Source organism: Gallus gallus, chromosome 3, assembly GCF_016699485.2.
Source record: "Gallus gallus isolate bGalGal1 chromosome 3, bGalGal1.mat.broiler.GRCg7b, whole genome shotgun sequence".
Lineage (NCBI taxonomy): Eukaryota > Metazoa > Chordata > Aves > Galliformes > Phasianidae > Gallus > Gallus gallus.
The window spans coordinates 53,996,003-54,017,236 of NC_052534.1; the positions used below are offsets into that span (position 1 = coordinate 53,996,003).

The following is a 21,234-nucleotide window of genomic DNA, read 5'->3' on the forward strand; positions in this document are numbered from 1 at the left end:
CAGGTATTTTATTTTTCACTATTTGTTATGGGTTTTTTACCCCGTGTTATTGTTCCCACAGCTACGCGATTTAAATTTGCCAATTAAAGGATGTTATATTAATAAAATACCAAAATCCTTCTGCCTTGGGAGGCTTCGTTCTTTGCCCTCAGTTAGTGCTGGTAAACAAAGACCACATCGCTCTGTGTCTCTCCTGAGCCCGGCCTTGCAGAGCACTGAGTGCGTCTTTGTGGCCTCCCATGTTGTAAGTGACAGTGGGGCTCAGTCTCCGCTGGCGAGTGGCCGTGGTGGCTGCTCACAGAACACCATGCAAGTGGTTGGCCAGCCCAGCGCCTAACTTCAGCTGGTGCTCCAGGCCTGTGCCCTGCAGCTGGCACACTCAGCACACACAAGGCCGGTTTGTTTCTAAGAGAAGGAGGAACTTGAGTATAAATTTTATTGCATGTCTTAAAGAAGGGCTTTTTTCCCCCCTCTTTTCATGGTTTTTTTTGGGAATTTTGTTCATTTGGCCAGAAAAAGCCACCAATACCTTGCAAAGCAAAGGAACTTGTTAATTTCTAGAAAGTTATTTCTGGTCTTGGTTAATTAGCAGCCTTTCTGTTGGGTCCCGTGTGAAGCTGGTGTGGCTTGAAGATGGTGGCTGAGGATGGTAGATGATGTGAGCTCAAAAAGCTCCATGGTGCTTCATTTGATTAAATTGTAGAATGGCCTGGGTTGAAAGGGACCTTAAAGATCATCTAGTTTCAATCCCCCTGCCACAGGCAGGGTTGCCAACCACCAGACCACGCTGCCCAGAGCCACATCCAGCCTGGCCTTGAATGCATCCAGGGGCATCCACAACCTTCTCAGGCAACCTGTTTCAGTGCTTCATCACCCTCTGAGTGGAAATCTCTTGGGATGGCAGGTACAGTGTGTTTGCAGATCTCACTGGGAGTTGCTCGTTCCGGTATGCGCTGTAGGCTCAGGTCTCTGCAGATCAGCGACTGCCCCTGCTCCTCGTTTTGAGAGCAGCTGCGTGCCTGCCCTGTGCTGGTCAGGCCTCCTGCACTGCCAGGCTCATCTGCAGTGCTCCTGCAGCAGAAATCTTCCTTGCTGTTCCCTTATTTCACCATCCCATCCCTTCTTCGTAGAGTGCTCCTTCTCTTGTCCCCTCCCCACGCTAGTGGGAAGCCAAAAGCTTCAATAACAACCCTTTGGAGAAGTACCATGGTGTGCTGTCTCTGCTATATTCTCTGGAAGAGCCCCGTTGCGCCCTTAACCCTTGAGTGGCTTGCACAAACATTCTGGAGGTGAAGCAGGCTTGCACTTGGCTGTCCCCACAGCTGGCAGCTTATAAATCTGGCTCTGTGATACATTTTAGTGTTAATAAAACAAGATGTGTTTAAAATAATCCCAAATGCCAATTGGCTTAGTGACATTTAAGCGTGAGTGATGCCGCAGACAAAAGCGGTGCGTCTTAATTTGTCTAATTACGTCGTAACATGCAGAGCAGCTGCTTCTGTGAACAAAAGCAGTTGATCGCACCATTTTATTAATTGCATATTAATTGGTGCATTCATGTAACCGTACGGGAAACAGCAGAAAGGAGGGAAGGCTGCTTAGTCGTGGAAAGGAGAAAAGGAGCTAGCAGATGAGTGTCATCTCTGAGTGATAGGGTCCATGGAGTTTGCAACTGGGATCTGATTTTTGGAATAAATTCATGGGACTTTTAATTATTATGTTTAAAAGAGGTTTGAGCAGTAAGGATTGTGCCCGGAATGACAGCTGCGTCTTCACGGGAGCACTCTGCAGGTTGGCTTTGGATTCATGAGGTGCTCTGCTGAAGCCAGGCCTGCAGGCACGAGGCCATCTGTGTCTGTCCCAGTGGGGATACCCGCTCTGCTGGGAACGGTCTGCCACAGGAGCATGGCTGGAAGTGCCAAATAAGGCACAAAAACTCATACTTTTTGCAATTTTATTGTGAATCTGTAGTCTTTTTGTCTAGCAATGTTAAGCTTCGAGCTGAGCTGGGCTTCCTAGGACAATGTTTTCCATCTTGTTAAAGTGGAGTAAAAGATAAAAAACCGTGAAGCTGTAGGGTTAGTTGTGCACAGTACCTACAGCAATGAGCTGGCTACTGATGGTATCTGAGAGTGCCTTGTCTTGCAGGGTGTTGAATGATGCAGTTCCTGAAAGTGAGACTTCAGAAGTTTCTCTGTGCTTCCTTGCAGTGCTGGGTGACTCCAGGATGCGTGGTGGTTCTGTCAGGCAGAAAATGTAGGTTATGAGTGCCCGAGTGGTGACTCCTCTCCTCTCCCACCCCCAGACCAGCATGGTCTGGTGGGTCCCGGTGTGCTGAGAGAGTGGGGTCAGCGCTGCAGATGGCAGCCTCTGCATGCAGTGGTGGGCTGCTCTCCTCTCCTTTGCACCACGGCAATTATCTTTGTTTCTTGGGGAGTTTAAACAGTGCTCTGGAGGAAAGAGCCGATATACAGTTCTTGTTAATTTGAGTATTAGCTCATTTTACACTGACATCTAAGCAGGATATAGTAAAAAATGGAAATGGTCAACTTCACTTTCTTTGTTGTAGAGGATACCTTTCTATTTTATTTATTTATTTATTTATTTTTCCCTATCACTACAGATGTCCTTTGCAGGATACGTGCATTTTGTCTTCTGTGATGCACTGATTTAGGGATTCAACATGTCTGCTTGGGTAATGTAAAGTGAATATTTCTACAGGAAGGACTTAGTCTCACCTCTTTGCCAACAGATGGCATTTTCCTTGCATTCCTACGTCTCTCTGAAGAGTTGCAATTAGGAGAGATTGATTATTAAACAAAAAAAAATGGAGGAGGGGGCAATTTGTTGTTTTAATTTACATCTTGTGCAAAAAAAAATACAGTATTCAAACTCTACTGGAAAGGCACAAGGGTTGCACAGTTAGGAAATTAATGACAAGCAACTGGAAAGTGTTCTGGAGCCAATCTATTGTAAGAATTTGTGGTGTTAAACAATAAAAATCATATTCTTATGCCTACCCAGAAATTGGGACACAGAGGCTGTGTTATGTTTCTCATCAGAAAAATGCTTTACGTGGCTCATCACAGTTACATCTCAATTGATGCTGTAATACTGTGCAATGGGATCTGGATTGTGGGGGTGATGCATGATTGGAAGGACACAGCTTGAATTTTGGATTGCCTGCGGTGCTTGCAGCTACAGCAGTTACAAACACAGCGTCTCACTTGTCGACTGACCTGGAGTCATTGGGAGAGAATAAATCTGAAGCCCCATGATGCCACTTCTGCAGCCGCAGCTGAACGGTACTTAATCAGCCTCCCCCCATCTTCTGAGCACACGCAGACATGCAGGGGACTGAGCATGACTAATTTAAAGGCAGAATTCCCCAGAGCGTTGCTTGGAGCTTTTGGGCTGCAGGTCCTCTCTTCTGTTTGGAAACTATTCTTCAGGATGCTGGCAGCCATCTAAGTTGGTAGCTACGTCTTGTCCTTGCTGGCGGAACATGAACAGGCATTGCTGGGAATGGAACTTTGGGAGAAGGCGGAAAAATGTGCAGATACTGTGGTGGACGCTCACTGCTCATCCTGGGCATCTCATCCCCCCCATTCTTTTGATTTCTGATCTGAGCCATATTGACTGCTCATACTCCTCTGCTGTAGTGCTCTGGCTGGCCAGCTGTCTTTCGGGCATTTCAACAAGAAGTTTAGAAACAAGGAGGTTTGACACAAAGGGCTGAGGAGGCCCTCTGCTGCTTTTGAATGGGAAAGTGTCACCCTCCTCTCTGAGAATGTTTTTCAATGCCAGAATGCGTGAAAAGTTACATAAATATCTTTCTACACCTTTATGACCTGTCCCTATTTAACCTTGCAATTGGGCAGCACCTCCAAAGGGAGGTCACCACCTCTGCGAGCTGAATGACCCCTCATGGTTTTTCCAGCACCTGCCTTCAGTGGGCTGCTGTACTTTTGTTTGCCACAGTGAGCAAACACATGGTGGTGTGGCCAGAACAAGGAACAGTGTGAGCAACTCCCCAGGCAGATGGTGGGAGCCATCTTTAGGGTAAATAATTGATAGCATCAGAGAAAGAGACACTGCTTTATGTCCAGTAGCTGAAGGTGAGTGCAAGCTTTTTCCCCATGTGTGATACTTCCTTGTCTTGTCAGGGCTTAAGTAATCAGAAGAGGAGCAGGATGCTAATTGCCCTGACAGAAAAAGGAGCACTTCACTATCACTAATGTGAATACAATGCTTTAATGTCTTCATTTTGGACCAAAGTTTGCTTAATGCTCTATTGCAGTGTCCATAAAAGATGTGATATGCTAGACCTGTTATGTTTTATCATAATCCATAAAGGCAGAAATAAGGAAGAGGGTCTTCATGCATAATGCATTTTGTAGAATATTTTTGAGAAAAGATAGCTTTAGTTTTATTGATTTGTTTTCCTGAGGTGTAAACCTTGTTCACATCAACTGTGTTATTGAGCCCCGCCTTCTCCTTTACATTCAAATCATCTCCCCTCCAGGGTGGGATCTGCCCTGGGGCTGCTCCCAAAGGTTTCTCACCTGGCTTGTCCAAGTCACTCCTCTCTTCTCCCCCCAATAGCTTGTGATGCAAAATGCTGTCCAGGCCCCATTCTGCAGTAGCTCAAGCTGTAAGTAATGAATAATTCCTCGGACAAATTTGTAACCCAAAGTTGAATTTGGATAATTGTAAATCGTTTACGAAATGCAGCCACTGGTAAACACAATAGTTTCATCAGCTGTCTGGGGATGCCAGGACTTGTTCGTAGTCATTTGCATAGCAGTAGTTAACTACTGAAACGTTGTTGCTACCATCTCACTGTCTCCTAAATGCGAGGTACTCCTATGTTTTAAGAGGGGCTGAGCTGGGGAAGACAGGTGTTTGTTGAGAGCTTGTTCTCTAGGCTGGAAAACTGTCGATATTTCTGCACATTAAACCCCTTGATATTAAAACTTTACTGATTTTTCAGTTTTCTGACGTTCTCTGCCCATAGCAAGGAATAACTAGTTTCTCTAGAACAAGAGGAACTGTAGAGATCTGCAGTAGGGGTCCTGTATGAGAGAGCGGGGCACTTTCTTTTCCCTTTCTGGAAGGACATGGCGGCAGAAATGGCGGGTCTAATTCAGGAGTAGAGAGAATCTGTGGGCTTTTTTTTTTTGTCTTTTTTGCATATTATCTTCTGGTGAAGTAGATGGTGAGGTCCCTGTTTGAATCATGCCTCCGTGTAGTTATTTATTGAAACCATTGCCACGGTGTTAAAAACCTTGATAGGTGGTGTTCCTGCAGGTCCACTCTGAAGATGTTTGGTCTCAAGGCACCTTTTCAAAGGAGCATCACTTAAACCACCAGGTGCATTTTGCAAGCGAGCAAATGAAGAGCAGCTCTTCAGCTGTGATCGCTGACTGAACACAGCACTGGATTTTGTATGATGAATAGCAAGGTATTTCCCTCTCTGCCCCTTATAATCTTTAAGTTATTATCCACATTATAAGTTTTGAATATCGTAGAATCACCAAGGTTGGAAAAGACGCACTGGATCACCCAGTCCAACCATCAATGCAACCCATTAGAAGCATGAGCTGGTGAGACTTCCCTTTCAATTGAAAGTATTTGTTGAGAGTTTCTAAAAAGAAGATGCTGACTACACAAAGGTCATCTTCAAGTTTGTTCTCCAGATCTATTGGTATTCGGCGATGTTGGGGATGAACAGATGTGTGAGCAGCCAAAGCCATCCTCTGGAGATGCTATGGCACAGATGTTGGCACAGTATTTTCCTTCACAGCTTGAAGCAGATCACTGACTCCCGCAACACCATTATCAGGTGACTGTTACATAGGCAGAATCAGTGCCTGCCTTTAGTTGGAAGATGTTGTTTTTCAAGGTAGATTGTGCCTGTATTTAATTGAAACGTGCCCGGCTTTTCAGATTTTGTCAATATTAACAACTCCAGGGAAAGTCCCAACATCCCTCAGTTGTTTGTGAACCTGAGCTTTTAGTTGTCATTATACTTCTGCATTGTACAGATGCACTTCTGGGGGAATTCTTGCAAGTTTCTAACGAAGATACAAAGCTTTTTCTCAACTTGCTGTGTGAGACAGAGCAAGCCCTGCTGGATTTTTGAATTAACACACAATACGAAGGCTGCTAGGTTGGAAGGATTTGGGTTTTTTCATGTACAGATTGCAAACTTCTTAAGAAGCTGAAGGACTTGCCAGCCTAATTTCATGAGTGTCTCAGAGCTTAAAAATACGTGCGTGTGTATATATATATCTGCTATTTCCTTGTCCTGGGATTATCCGTATATAACTACATCTGTCCCAAAGTGCTATGTTGGGAGGGGAGATTGAGGTATGCTGCAAGAATTCTTTCTGTGACTTTAAATAAGTGAAATGAGTGGGGAGAGTGTTCCCTTCGGGACACTCCTCAAGAGAATGCAGACTGAGATTAATTTAAGAAATCCGTTGGATATTAGCATGGGTCCACAAGTGTGCAGCTGCTGAAGATGGAATTACAGACCCAACCAGGAGACAGCACAGGGCACAAGTTTGTGTGTTGCTTTTGTTGGTTTCACGTGGTGATGATGGTTTTTCCATCGCTTACTCAGAGAAGTATCTTCGCTATGGTGCATTTCTTGAGCAAACAGAAGTCGAGATTTTGTAAAGATGAACTTATTCGCTGCAGTCGCTTTTGCTCAGTTCTTAAGGAGCATTAAGGTGGGTTTGGAATTTAACATCAGAATGTTTTCCGATGGAATTTTAAAGGAGTGTTCCCATGGAGAGAGCAAAGTACTCCTCTGGGAGCTGATGTTGTCTTGACTCAGGAATGGCCAAAGGAAAGAGGATTGTGCCCTGCAGTTCAAAACAAAGACATTCAACAGAATCGCACATTCACCACTGTTATCTGTCCTCCTGTCTGCAGATACAGTGTCGGGAGATGCTCTAACCAAAAGAAGTTTCTCTTTTGTCTGCATGCAGCTCTGCCAGAATTCTCCTTTTTCACTCTGGTGATGTGTTTGCATGACAGAGGGTCTGTAGCAAGATGTTTTGAATTGGAAAAGGAATGAATTAGCTTTATTGTGCTGTGACCTAAATAGGATCATCAGATCAATCAGTCTGCTGCTTTTCTGTCCTCTCCGGCTTAGGCTATGCTGCTTCTCTGTCTCGCCTTCCCCGGGCAGCCCCCTTTGGATGAACAAGTGGGGGGGGGGGGGGGGTCTCTTCAGGGCAATACCTTCCCCGTTGTTGCGTGCACGGAGACGCTCTGCGCTTCCCCTGCGACTTCGATGGTTGCACTGGGTGATCTTAGTGGTCTTTTCCAACTTTAATGAATCAGTGATTCGCTGAGCCACGAGTCCCTCTCGTCCTTTGCGGTTGCCTTGGGATGAAATAATCCTCCTCCTTTGTTCCCTCTCGCCTTGCATTCTCGTCCTCCTCTTCCTCCCGATGAGTCGATGAATGGCGATTTCTTGCTGGCTGGGGGAGTATCGTGCTTCACGAGGCCGAGGGTGCCTTCAAAGAAGCCATTGTGAGTTGGGGAGGGGAGGGCGGCTGCTGTCCCTCCCTGGGGTGGGTGGATGGCCTCTGGGGGAACACTTTTGTTCTCCTGAAAAGCGCCGGGAGATGGCAGACATGATTGGCTCTGAAAGGAGGGGAAAAAGCCCTTATAATCATAAATTATTGATTCCTGTGGTCTGAAGGGACCTTTAAACGGTAGCAAATGATGGCATGGGTGAAGGTGGCCAGAGCAGGAGTAAAGTTTGGGCAAAGCTGCATTCAGCGTTTCTTATCACAGGTGCTTTATGCTTCTTACTTCTCCTGATCAATGCGCTCTCAAGTAGAAGTCAAGGCACGGTTTTTAGGGTGACGCGGTGTTGATCTGGAACCAGACAGAGCCTTGCAACCTGCAGGAAGTGCTTAATCTTGGCTCAGGCTCGCCCAGCGGGTGCATCCGCAGGCGGGGGGGCTGTTAGGTGCTGGCTCAGTCTGGCAGCCGCTTACCCTGGCAGCTGTAGCTGTGCGGAGGGACAGGCAGGGTGATGGAGAGCAATCCCGAGCGTCCGGCCCAGCCCTGTGGGAACGCATTGACAATGGCTTTGCCAGCAGAGTGTTCCTCGTGCACTGCCAGAGCGGTATGGTGGGAACTTGCTGCAAGCCTATCTCATTGTTTAGAACACATCTGCTTAGCAGCGTTTTACCTTTTCCCTTTAGTTATTGTGTAGAGACGCGGTGGAACAGCTCTCACATGCAGTTCCCAGCTCAGTTGCACATTTTTACTTTATTCCCCTGCCTAAAACATCACCGATGCTACACATTTGTTTAATGGAGGTTTTTTTTTCTGTTGCCAGAATAAGATTTCTAAGGCTGACAGCTTGCCATTTAGTGGTAACATTTCTCAGCTTCCTCAGCACATCAGGTGCAGCGGTGCAAGGTGCAGAGCATTGAGTTACAAATGGGGCCAGGGGCCCTCCCTCCCTTCCAGGCCCGGGTGGGTGATGTGAAATGTTTCTGTGGAAGCTGCATATTTACAGATTGTTTCTTGGTTGCTAATGTTTTGTGTTGCTGGGAGCATCAAGGGATCGCAGTCCCAGATGGCTGTCATGGAACAGGTCAGCTGGAAACCTCCCTCCAAAGAGGGGAGAGGGGCAAAGGGTGGGGGGCTGCGATGTTTCAGGCAGTCCCTGCAGACGCAGACACTCATCTGTTTTCGTATGCCTATCAAGGACATTGATGGTCTTTACTACAAATGAGGCTTAAAAGCAAAACCAATAAAAATAATTTTGGTAGGAGAAAAGGAAGCACACTTAAGCCGATCAGGGGTTAAAAGCTGTTATATGTGAACCAAAACCACAGTTTGCCAATGACAGTGTGTTCGTGATTTGAAGCGGCTCCCGTTTGCCTCTCCTATTATTTTTGCCTTGATCTCTGGCTTGTTAGTTAGGATGGAGCTTCATCTAGGCCAGACTTCTAAATTAAAAGATCCCTCCAGAATTAGCATTTGTTGGAATCTTCCAGCATTCTCAGTGTTGCTTGTGCTAGTGTCCATGTGAGGTGGCAAATGAGCGTCACCATTTTTCTGAGGATGTGGGAAGGGAGGCGGTAGGTTAATATTAACTAGCCCAAGGTGAGCTGGCAGGTGTGCCAGCAGCCCTTGAGTCACTGCTTGTAAAGAACTGGTACTGCAGCATGTGAACGCCTACTGCTGGGGCTGGCTTTGTCCCACCAGAACGAACTGTAACTGTCTTTCTGCCAAGGTGGTTTAATTGTTGCTTTCCTTGTGTGTATCTGGTTTCTACTGTTGGGTTGGCAATATACATTTTCTTGAATAGTCCCATAGGGAAGCCCACTTAGTGCACGCTCTAAGAGATCTACCATCAGAGTAAGCTGTCATGCCATGAAAAGTTATTTGAAAGGGTTTCACTGAGACAACATGCTGAATTTCATGGAAGCCACTGGATTTGCCTCCAGTGGAGAACAGTTTCTGATGGTTGTTGACCCAGGGCGGGCTGAAAGATGCAAGTGCCAGCACCGACTGGCATTGCTCTTGAGGAATCACCTCCTGGTAACTGATTTTTGATGGTTGGCCACTTGATCGGCATTGGCCACAGGGAAGATGGAGGGAAGGCTAAAGGCAGACGTCATCCTATGGATTGTCTCTTACTAGTTTTGAATAACTTTGTCTGGAGATCAGGGCTTGATGACCGCCATTAAGTGCTTATTTTCAGAATGCTTCTCGCTGGGGGATGATCGAGAGCAACCCTTAACTTGGACAAGTTGCAGCCCATGGTGAAAAGGGAAAGTTTCCAGAACTGTCCAAAGAAGCCTAGAACATGTTAGTACACAGGGACCTGAGACTGTAGTGGGGATGAAGCCCATCCATGGGACTTGGAAACCTCTGAGAAATGCATAAACGCCTCGGCAACAACCTATGCCACTTCCAGAAGCACAATCTTTAGCACTTGCCAGCTTTAAATGATTGCCTTTTCCTGTGCAAATGGACTGTAGTTCTTGCAACTTAGCAGCACTTACTACATCCCCCAAAAGATCAATGCCACATTAAGAAAGGAGTCCTCACCTTCCAGGTGTGCCACTGCATGGCAGTGCTGCTGGAGATGCAAACGGAGGCATTCTGGACTCACCTTCTCGATGTGTCCAGTGAGAGTGCATCTCAAATGGGTTTAATGATGAATGGGTAATGGTAAGATGCTAAGGGGGATGGAGTTGTGTGATTTTAGAGAAGAAAATAACCAATTGCTTTGTCAGGTGTGAACTGTTAAAACATCACCAGAATCCTTAAAAACAAGTGACTGCCAGGACCCCACCAGCTTACCAAGGACTTGGGTAACCCAGTTTCTAGCACATAACAAAGACGGTCTAAGTTCAATTCAAATGATTTTATGATTCCATGGAAAGTATACTTAAAGGTCACTTAGTCCAACCCCTCTGCAATGAACAGGGACATCAGCAAGAGTTCATGTTTATAGAATCATAAAATTGCTCAGGTTGGAAAGATCACTGAGTCCAACCGCAGCTTAACCATACTGCTCTAACAATGCTCCACTAAATCATGTCCCTGAGCACCACATCCAAATGGTTTTTAGACTCGTTCAGGGATGGTGACTCAACCACGTCCCTGGGGAGCCCATTCCAGTGCTTCATCCTGAGAGGCAGCGCCTGCTTCGTTTAGGATGAAGTCTCCAAGTCAGGAAAAGATTGACAGAGCATTTGTGAAGGGGGAGGTATGGTTTCAAGTCTTAGATGTGTGAAACAAGGCAATATATGAATGAATAGCATCTTGTTATTGGGGTTTTGATGTCAGGGAGTTTTTGTGTAAGGTGTGTGATGGAAATCAAGCAAAGCAAAGGCACCATGGCACAGGTGAGCCAGTCTATGGGAGGGAGCCAGTCTATGGAAGGTCCTACTGTTCGTGGCAGTTTGGGTGTCAAACCCATGTTGTGAGTGCACATCCTACGGAATTTGGGAAATGCTGCTAACACCAATAGTGGTGTGTGACACCAGTAGTGGTGTGTGATGCCAGTGGAGCCACTTTGTGTTATTTGCTGCGGGGATGTGGTGAAGCTTGGATTGAGTTCTTGAAGAGCATCTGCTTTTCACGCTGCAGAGGCTGCGTGCCCTGCTGCGGCTTTGGGGTCAGCCCCAGTCCCCCGCTGCCGGCTGTTTTCTTCTCCCCGAGGAAAAAGCCTTCCCATTGTTAAGGCGAGGCAGCTCACATTGTGATGGAGGGCTCGCTCCTCGAGCCTTAACATTGTGCGAAGGGCACGCCCTGCTGAGCACATTGATTCGCCGCACGGCGTTTTTTTTTTTCCCCCCATCCCCGTCTTCTGCCAAAATCGCGGCTCGTTCTTTCCTAGGGAGGAGGGGGCTGCGTTTTTTGAGGGATGTGCCCAGCTGAAAAGTTGCACAAGTTCCATTTGGACGCGAAAAATAAAAGCCTTGGGCCGGGGGTGGCGGGGAGGGGCCGGGCGGAGCGGCCGCTCCGCCCGGCCCCTCCCCGCCGCCCCCGGCCCCGCTCCCTCCCCTGGGCACACCGGGCACGGCCGCCGTAGCTATGGGCAGCAGAGAGATCTCCTCCCAAACTCTTCCTTTCCGCAGCCACCCAACTTGGAGAGGATGAGGAGCGCGCAGTGAGCCCCAAGCCGATTTTTTTTTCTCATGGTTGTGAATAATAATTAACTTCTGTGGGGTTTTTTTTTCCCCCCCTCTGCTTTGCATATGGAAAGTGGCTGTCGCCAGCCCACGGGATTGCACTTGAGGAGGAGGCTTTGGGGCTGAAGGGTTGGAAATGGCTCCGCGCGTTTAGATCCAGACATCTGAAGTTGGGCTTGAGGGGCGAAAAAAGGGAGGAGGGGGAACTCTGAAGAGGAGAAATTGGTGCGGTTTCACCTGGATCGGTCCGGAAACCATTCACCTTTCTGCAGCTCCGGCTTCTTAGGGGATTTAAGCTCCGAGATCGCAGCAAAACACCTTGAAAATGGTGGTTTTCATCAACACGAAGCTTAAATCTCTCATGAAACTTTTCAAGAGAAAGAGTAAGTAGCTGTGCGTGCTGGCGGTCCTTGTGGGGAGAGCGAAGCCTGGCAGGAGAGCGCTGCTCTGGCTTCTGCGCTGTGTTGTTGTGATTTATGCCACTTTGTTGAATACTTGGTTACGTGTCGAGGCAGCCTTATAGGATGTCTGCTTACGGCTGCTGGGTCAGCTCCCATGAGGCTCTTTGTGTGGTGGGGCAGCAGCCGGGCTCGCAGGGGTGCAGCTGGTGTCCGTGGGTGCAGAGTGTGGGGTGCGAGGTTTGGGGCGGCCTTCCACCTGCCCCGCACTGCCCCACTGCTTCTGCTGGGAACATCTTTAACGCCCGGCCTAGCGACGGGATGGATTTCAGGTGAATTGCAGTTCTTCATTTCATTTAATTCGTGAAGGTGGACGAACTGCACGAGGGAGTGTAGTTCGGGAACATACTCTGCGTTTCTGTGCAGTGGGTTTGTTGGGCACTCATGGTGAGAAGGAGCCGTGAGTTTTTGGTGTGGCAGGCCTGGCTTCCCCCCTCCCACACTCTGGAACGGGTACGTCAGTCTGTGGTTGGACTGGGTGATCCTGAAGGCCTTTCTCAACCGCGATGAGTCCATGATTTTATGGCAGGGCGCTGAATAAACCTGCCGCCTGCCCTAGGGCAGGGCCGGGCGCTGCTGTAACTGGAGAGGTGGTGTCTGGGTGGGTGGTGATAGATGTGCCCTCTGGTTACAAGGACACCTGCACCCAGTGCTAAGGGATGGGCGGGGTGTGGGATCAGGCCGTCCTACGAACGGAGTGACCAGGAACCATTCTTCAGAAACTTTTCTGAGCTCTGACACTAATCTTAGGAAAAAAAAAAAAGTGTGGAAATTCATTTAAAGATTTTTCTGCTTCCCAGATCCTTTTAGGACAAACCAGCGTTGTGTTATAGATAGGTTTTGAAGTTTAAGGCATAGCTTATGTTCTCTAATGAGCTCAGATTATTTCCATCCGAGCTCATCCCGGCAGATGCTCTGCAGCGTTAGAAGCTGAGGCGTTTCTCAGACACCATAGACTGTGGCTCCTATTGCTTCCCAGCTCCTGCACATCGCAGGAACAGCGCTGGCGGGTGCTGCAGGCAGCCAGCAGAGCGATGGAGGATGTGAGGCTGCTAGCAAGGCCAGGGCCATAGGGCTGAGCCACCAGAGCAGGTGCTCTGAAGGAGACGCAGCTGTAGTGGTTTGGTTTTTTTCCTGCTTCAGAGAGCTAAAAGCAAGGATATGCAGCACGCTGGCTGAAGGCCAAATGGTGCCTGGGGGATTGTAAAATATGACCCTCAACTGCCCTTTTCCTCTTATTACGGGGTGGAGGGACGAGACCATTCGACCGTAAAAGTTTTTATTGATGATAAACTTTAAACAAAAGGTAATGGCTCTTTCTCAGGAAACATAAATGATAAACAAATCTTAGACTTATGTGCTTTGGCTGATTTGTTACCAGCAGTCTGTAGGGAACTTTGAACCTGAGCAATGTCGTTGTGGTGTTTTCATATACGCACTGGTTGGGAAGAGGTGACCGGTGCCATCCCTACGCATTGCTGCTGTGCTCTGAGCAGTATTTGCCTGTTGCTATTGTCCGTGCCTGCTTTTCACTCATGAAAATGTAAAGAAGCTGATTTGTTGGTTTCCGTTGAATTTGAGTTCCTGGTTTGTGTGAATGTGATGTTGGAGGAGGTTATTTCACAATACAAATGAACTCGCCCTAATATCTCATGGTGGCTGTCACATTTTCAGGGTCACCCTTGAGCTGGAGGAGACTCCTGGCAGGATCAGGGACAGAAAAACTGATTTCATTTGCAGCGACTGGGAGCTTGTGGGCAGAAAACAGGCTTGCAGGTCCACAGTAAATGCATTAGCAAGTGAAAACACAGGAGAAGGGAAAGGTGTTTCCTACACGCCCTGAAGAGTATAAGTTTACCTCTCCTATGAAAGAAGGTTGTGGGACCGGGACTTGTTTAGCTTGGGGAAGAGAAGGCTCTGGAGACAGGTCATTGCAGCCTTCCTGTACTTGAAGGGAGCTATAAGAAGGAAGGGGCTGACTTTCTACTTGTTCTAATAGTGATAGGACGAGGAGGAATGGCTTTGAACTAAAAGAAGGGAAATTTGTTGGATATTAAGAAGATGTTCTTTACTCACAGGGTGATGAGGCAGTGGAACAGGTTGCCCAGAGAAGTTGTGGCTGCCCCATTCCTGGGGGTGTTTAAGTCCAGGTTGGATGGGACCCTGAACAGCCTGAGCTGGTGGGTGGAAGGGGGCTTGGAACTGGGTGGGCTTTATGGTCCCTTCCAGCCTAAGCTGTTTATAATTCCAGAAGTGAGAGGTCTTTTGACTGTTAAGGAAGTAAAGGTCTAGAGTGTTTTGCTAGGACCGTGGTTACAAACAGTCTTCTCAATTTCAAGATGATGCATGACAAAACGTGTATGGGGTTATATGATAGACCTGTCTGCAGTAGCACTTACTACTTTTTCTCTCTGTCTGCAGCTGTTTCCAACTTAGATGAAGAGAGCAGATGGACCGTCCATTACACTGCTCCATGGCACCAGCAGGAAAATGTGTTCCTGCCTTCCTCAAGGCCGCCTTGTGTGGAGGACTTGCACCGGCAAGCAAAGCTGAACCTCAAGTCAGTACTGAGAGGTGAGATGCTGCTGATACTAATGTATCCTAAAAACATGGTAGTTTCTGCCGCGGTCTTTGCAAACTTATCCAAGTTGTAGACTTCAGAAGAAACTTGTCTTGTTTTTCTGCAGCACAGCAAGAGCATTGAGTGGGGTTTACCAGCAGCTGAAGTATTTTTCCTCTATCAAATAACAAAGAATTTTTTTACCTTATGGAGCGGTACTGTAGAATGGAAAAGTAGAAAACTTAGGGATTCTTTTGCCATTTCCATTGAGTCTTTGAAGTGTTTCAGACTGATGCCATCTGTTTTAGTAAGTCCTGAATGATTCCATTTATGCTTCAGTGTAAGAACCAGGTCAGAGGTATGTCATTCAGTAACTTCTGTTGCCATGCAGTGCCATTTTTTGGCTGTTTGTGAAAAGTTGGAAAAAGAGTTGAGAGCAGAGAAGAGAAATAGGGAATAGGGCACTTGCAAGGAGTCACTGAGTACTGTATCTTATTCCTTGCAGAAGGGTGTGGTGTTTTTCTGAGGACCAATTTCTCCCTTTAGTACCTTTGTTGGGGGCGTGGTGTTATGTTTGTGCGGCCCTGTGGACATGGGCATGCTGGGAGTGCGCGTGGAGAGGGCTGTAAGAACAGCTGTCTCTGGACCAAAAGGAAAGTAGAGCTTAACATCCATGTTCAGGAAATTGTTAACACAAGGGTTTTCTTTACATTGGTTATTTGACAAAGAGGATTTCCCTGCTAAGAGCCAGCTCATATTGAGTCCCTTTTCATTTCAGCTGGAACCACAGGTATTTGATAGCTTACAGAGTTAACTTGATTTAAAGGAATGGTGTAATTTTGTTTGCTTAACACTACATTTCTGCTTTTTAAACATGGAGAAAACTTCATTCTGTACGTGTGAATGGGGAAGTGTTCGGCTGCCGCTATGTTTTATTTCTCTTGCTGTTTCTCCGGTTAATTAATTTTTCACCATCTCTTACTAGGTGCCTTTTGTTACCATTTAATAGGGCAGTCTTGACAGCTGGAGTTATTAGCTCACGCATGGCTCAGCAGATAGCCTGTGTGTCCTCTGTACTTATTATTGGATTAATGCATTTGTGCAGTGCTTTAGCCTTGAAACATTTACTGTTTCCTTACAGATGCACCAGTTCTTTCAAAAAAAAAAAAAAAAGATATTTTCCTGTTTTAGATTAAAAAGAATATTTTTGTATACATTAACTACTCATCAATTTTTTATTCTCTGCTTGAGTCCATTATCAAAGAAAACTGCACAGGCTAAAATGCTGTTCTCATTTTTTTTGTACTTTATTGGAAATGTAACCTCTGTGTCTTCTACTTCAGTAAATTTGGATCCAGTATATTTTTTGAAACTGATTATCATATGCTGCTTAGCCCAGCTTACACATCTGAAATTATTTCTGTCTGATGGGGTTTTTCTCTAGCGCTGCTTCTCTTTGTAAAAACAAAAGCTATTCAGTGCTACTAGAACTTAGCAATTAGACATCTGTATTAAATAAAACTTGCATGTGCACATGGTGTGAGACTCCATTGTATTGAGCTGAATTTCAGTTTCTTGCTTTCAGGGTAGTAGTTGAGAGAGAGGGATGAAACCATGATGCCTTCAGCAGACATGAGGGTCCTGACATAGTCAACAGAATTCTGCTCTCATTTATTTATGTTTTGCCTCATGCTCTTTTCCAGGCCATGTTTCTACCCTAAGAGCAGTTCCTTGCTGTGGCCTTCAGCTGCCCTGATGAGCTGCAGCATGAATTTAGCACCATCATCAGTAATTCCATTAATGTCCACAGGGGCTTCAAGTAATTAGAGGGGTGTTTCCTTTAGTTTTAGCAGTGTTAGTCTTCTGAGACGCTGGGAAATCAGGAGGATGTTGATGCTACTGAGCACCTTTGGCTGTTTAGGTCAAAAGTTCTGTACCCAGAGTTGAGTTTCATTCAGCATATAAGTGTTATAGAAATTCTAATGTAGTTGTGACTGCTACTGAACTCTTTTTCCACCTGCTGTTTCAGAAAAGACACATTTTCCAAAGTTTCTTAATGGTTAGGAAATAAGTTGCCCAGAGCTATGTGGTTGTAGCATGGAAGACTGTAAGGAAAAGTAATGGTCCGTAGCAACTTGATTGCAGGCTATTACTTTGTTATGGCACTTGTCGCTGCCCCAGTGAATTAGAGAAGTAAGTATAAAGCCTGGATTACCGATAGTAATTCACTTGCAGAGCATGACATTATTTAAACCACCTGGAAAGATACTGAATGTATAAAATCATTCAAAATACTTTAGTAAAGGTATCCTTTCTGTCAAGATGTTCTTATCCATCCAGATTCACCTCTAATACTAACCAGCTAAAATCCTGAGTAGCTTTTAAAATAATGGTAGGTCAAACATATTTACTCTGATACATTTTTAAGAGCTCAGCAGATTTTTTTGATAGTGTAGGTGTAGCCAAAAAAAACCTACTGAAGCTGTCTGTCATATAGAAGAAATTTATGAGCACTGCTTAAGGGGCAAAAAACTATTACCAGTGCTTATTCCTAAGCTGGCTTAAAATTAAAATGTTAAGGATAGAGATATTAGAAAACTCTGCTAAGAGCAATCAAGTTCTCTGCTTAGTGATCTCTGTGAACTCTTCAAGCCATTACCAAAAGCAGTGCTGTGTTTGGAAGAAGAGGAAGAGTTTTTTTTTTAATGCTGTGGCTTATTACTTGGTTTAGTATATTATATATTGAAATATCATTTGCTTATTGTGCTATGAAATCACATGCAGCATATGATAGTAAATATTACATGGTGGGATTTTTTTTTTTTTTTTCCAATTTTTTACTTAGGAACTTGACTTTTACTGTGCTTTTCCTCTACAAAACTTCTTATATCTGTTCTCAACAACTGAAGTGGCTTTATTGGGCTTTTATTAAAATCTGAAGTTTCTGTTGACTGAAAGCAGTGGCATGAAAAATGTTAAATCCAGACTTCATTATTTGCATCAATTTTAAAATGAGTCTTTAATGTCTCTGTAGTGTCTTCAAGACTTAGCATGGTAGCTAGAGCAGAAACAAATTCAGCTACAAATCATCATCAAGGTACCATTGCTAAATGTTTTTAAATGTAGTTTACAAAATGATCCATTTTTTTGCTTGTGATGGTAAATCCCATTATTTTCAATATCGTGTTTCCACTCAGTAAAATAAACTCTCCCTTTTTTGGGGAAAGCAGCCAGAGCCTTGGAGCACCCAGTGGAGCAGGTGGGGTGACACATTCAATGTCAAATGCATTCTGCCCATGGCACATTTTTCCCTGCCCCTGGGACTCCAATTGGCCTGTGCTGAAAGCCTATCTGAGGTGGGCTGTTGCTTATGTTTCCTTGGTCCGTGTTCCAAGCAAAGAGGCCGAGCAGGTTTTTTACTGGAGTCAAAGGGGTAGCACTGTAAAACAGCCTGCATCCCTGTCACTGGGTGTTAGCAGATCTGATCTGTTCTACAGTGCGGTAGTGCTTAAAGGACTGCTGTCTGGGGAAGTGTCTCAAGTATGGTGGTATTTAGCCAGGAGCGCAGATACATCGGTACATAGCAACGATGCAAATATTTGAGTAAGAGTAAACGGAGAATAATTTCTTATTTTTCTGTGGTATAGTCTAAAAATGTCAATGAGCAAGTCATTGAACACAAAGATGCAGAGGAGGCCTGGTGCAGTTGTAGTGTGTCTTTGTTTCACTATAAGAAGTGGGTCATAAGTGTGTCTACATTCCAGACAGGTTTGTAATGTGTTCACCAGAGTTTACCCAGTGTCCTAAAAGGAAAATCTTATCCAAAGTGCACTTGTCTCTGATAGTTTTGCAAACCATGATGAAGTGATGAACCTGTTGCTCTCCTGAACTGACTTCACTTCTGCTTCTTTTGAATTACCTTGAGCTCTCCGTCGAATGTGTCAGCTGGAGTGATGGGAAACAGAAGAGAACATTTAAGGCCTGATTTCCAAGGAGCAGTTGTCTTCCAGATCTAGCAATTTGCCATGTAGCGTCCTTTTGATTTAAAAATAAACTTAAAAAAGGCTGGAAACACTGTCACTTGTTGCTACTTGGCCATGAGTTGGGAGCTGACAGTAATAAAAGGAAGAGATGAAATAAACATGTTACTGCTCCAGGGGAAACAGCCAACTCTGGAAAGTGATCAGGCTTGAAGGTGATGGCCTGTTCCTCAAGGGTCTTGGAAAGGCTCTTGCTGCTCAGGTCAATTTGCAGATCAGGGATAATTTTTGTTGCATGCTCCTGTTGATTGCTTGGACTGGTTATTGTTTACAGTGGATTAAGTTGGCAAATCTGTACTGAGAAATGTAAACCTGTTAATAGTGTGCACAGTTGGGTATTCTAACTTTCATACTGGCTTTCGGGCTACAGCTGCAGAGGTTTTCTGCACAAGTGACTGCACTTTGTGTCTTTTTTCCCAGTGTAATTGTGTTGACTCGGACTTTGTATGTAGTATAGTGCTCGTTGTTCCAGTGTCTGTGATGATTCATTTATTATCTCATCTTCAGAAGAGCTGGATTTGGCTGAGTGCAGCTTCTGTTTAGCTTTGTTGGCCAAACTCAAGGAATGGATTTAAGCAGCAGTGATTGAAACACTTGATTTGTTTTCCAGAAGACATCTGGTTAGCATTGTCAAATAAAACCGGATTTAAGTAGTTACTCATAAAGCCTCTATTATGTCTTGCTGCAAGACCCTCCAGACAGGTATGTGTTTACCCTTTGTTTTCTCAGGGCATCTGCCAGATCACTGTTCAGATGAGCAATATTAGGGTCAGCCTTACTAGTCGATAATCCTGCTGAGAAGATTATGGACTTAAAATAATCTTACATTTCATTAAAGAGCTGCAAAGTAGTGGGGAACCACTTGATAATAACAATAGGCCTAGCTCAGGTTCAGAGAGATACCAATATGTGAGCTCCCTACCAAATGGAAACCTTAATGAGGTAAAAGACTATTAAAGGCTAGGGGTAGACCATATGTTCTGGAAGGGCCTTGGAGCTGTAAAATAAAATAAAAACAAAAGAGAAATCAACTTATTTCTAGTTATTTAGTTTCAATAGCCAAATTTGTGCCATTGGTTCTGCTCATTTATCCTGTTCTTTTTACTGTTTCTGAATTAATTCACGGTACATCTGCTGATGGTTTTGGCTGGGTTCCATACTCTAACCACCCTCCCCTAACAGAGAGTTAAAAAAAAAAAAAAAGAAAAAAGGTTATTCAAATTAAATTAAGCAGAATTTGATCAGAAGTCTACACTTTATTTTTGAATGCTGCTCTTATGCTGAAAAGATGAGTTACTTGTATTTAGATTGCCTATCTTTAGGTTTAGTTGTATAGCCCTACGCTTCAGGTAGGTCGTATTGATTGGTTTCCTATATGCATTATAAAGTGATAGCTTTTCTAGTGAAAGTCTTAAGAAGTCTTAATGTTTGTTTCAACACACTTATGGTAATGTATTCTCTTAAACCAGATTAATGTGTTTTCTCAGTATTTTGCGAGGTAAGTCAGTCAGTAAAAAGATACAGGTGAAAGATTATTGAACTTAATCCCGTTTCAAAATACTGTCTTCAGAGGAGAAAAGAAATTTGATCTACTGCTGCCATAGTTTCAGTGCTAGGTAAGCAACTTCCATCACAAGGAACATCAGACTTTCAGTTGTTTTCCTGTTTGCGTTTTTTTCTCCTTCCTCTCTTAGATTGGAGTTATAACATATATAGAAGAAGCATTTCAGATAACTTTAAAAGTTGAACATGGCGTATCGTAGAAGAAAAACTGATAGATATCTTCTCTATTTTTATATCAACCATGTTCAGTAGTCCAAGAAACAGCAAATATTCATAACAATACAAGAGAAAAAGATATATATATATTTAATGCCAGCATCAAACATGCAAAAGGAAGCAAAGAAAAACTGTTAAACTTAAGACATCTTGTCACCAGTAAATGTAGTGGTATAACACTTGCAGAAATTAACTCAAGACAAACAGTGATTTTGAGCGCTCTCCAATGACAGCCTGTTAACAAATATCATCTGTAGTGGCTGTAGCATTTTGGTGCCGTTAGAAATTTTATCTTTATGGCTAAATCATACAGACTACCTGGGAAGCTGGGGGTGGGACTACATTAATTCATTTTTGAAAAGCTGAAGAAAAAAAGGAATGGTCAAAGTGTTTGCATTTACTAAAGCTGTAAAAAGGTATTTTCACACTTCAGAGTTTCTGTTACTTGGAATCCTTTCTGAAGGCTTGCACCTGGTCTGGACCCTTGAAAAATAAATCTAACTGCATGCTTGTTTTACTTTAATGTTGCACTTTATGCCCCATCCTTGTGCTTGGGCAAACATTTGCTCAGCTGAGCCCTGGAGTAGCCTGGAGAAGCTGGTCTGGAGGGGTGACCTGTTGTTGTGTCAGGACACTCTTCCCAGTGAAGAGCCCAGCTTTTTTCAGAGCTGCCCAGTGACAGCACAAGGGGAGTGGTCACAAGCTGAAGT

The 21,234-nt window shown here is 44.8% G+C and overlaps 1 protein-coding gene across 22 annotated transcripts in view; it reads left to right on the forward strand.

Annotated features, from left to right (window-relative positions):
• The window catches only part of NHSL1 (NHS like 1), a 163,399-nt gene that overhangs the window by 102,144 nt on the left and 40,021 nt on the right, over positions 1-21,234 (forward strand). For 19 of the 22 annotated variants that reach the window (XM_046939110.1, XM_046939109.1, XM_040698389.2 and 16 more), the window contains one exon: positions 14,567-14,719. In XM_046939110.1, the coding sequence (XP_046795066.1) occupies positions 14,567-14,719 (153 nt within the window). Of the gene's footprint in view, positions 1-11,561; positions 12,071-14,566; positions 14,720-21,234 lie in introns of those variants that run through there. The other 3 variants (XM_040698386.2, XM_040698387.2, XM_040698388.2) reach the window with 1 other exon arrangement.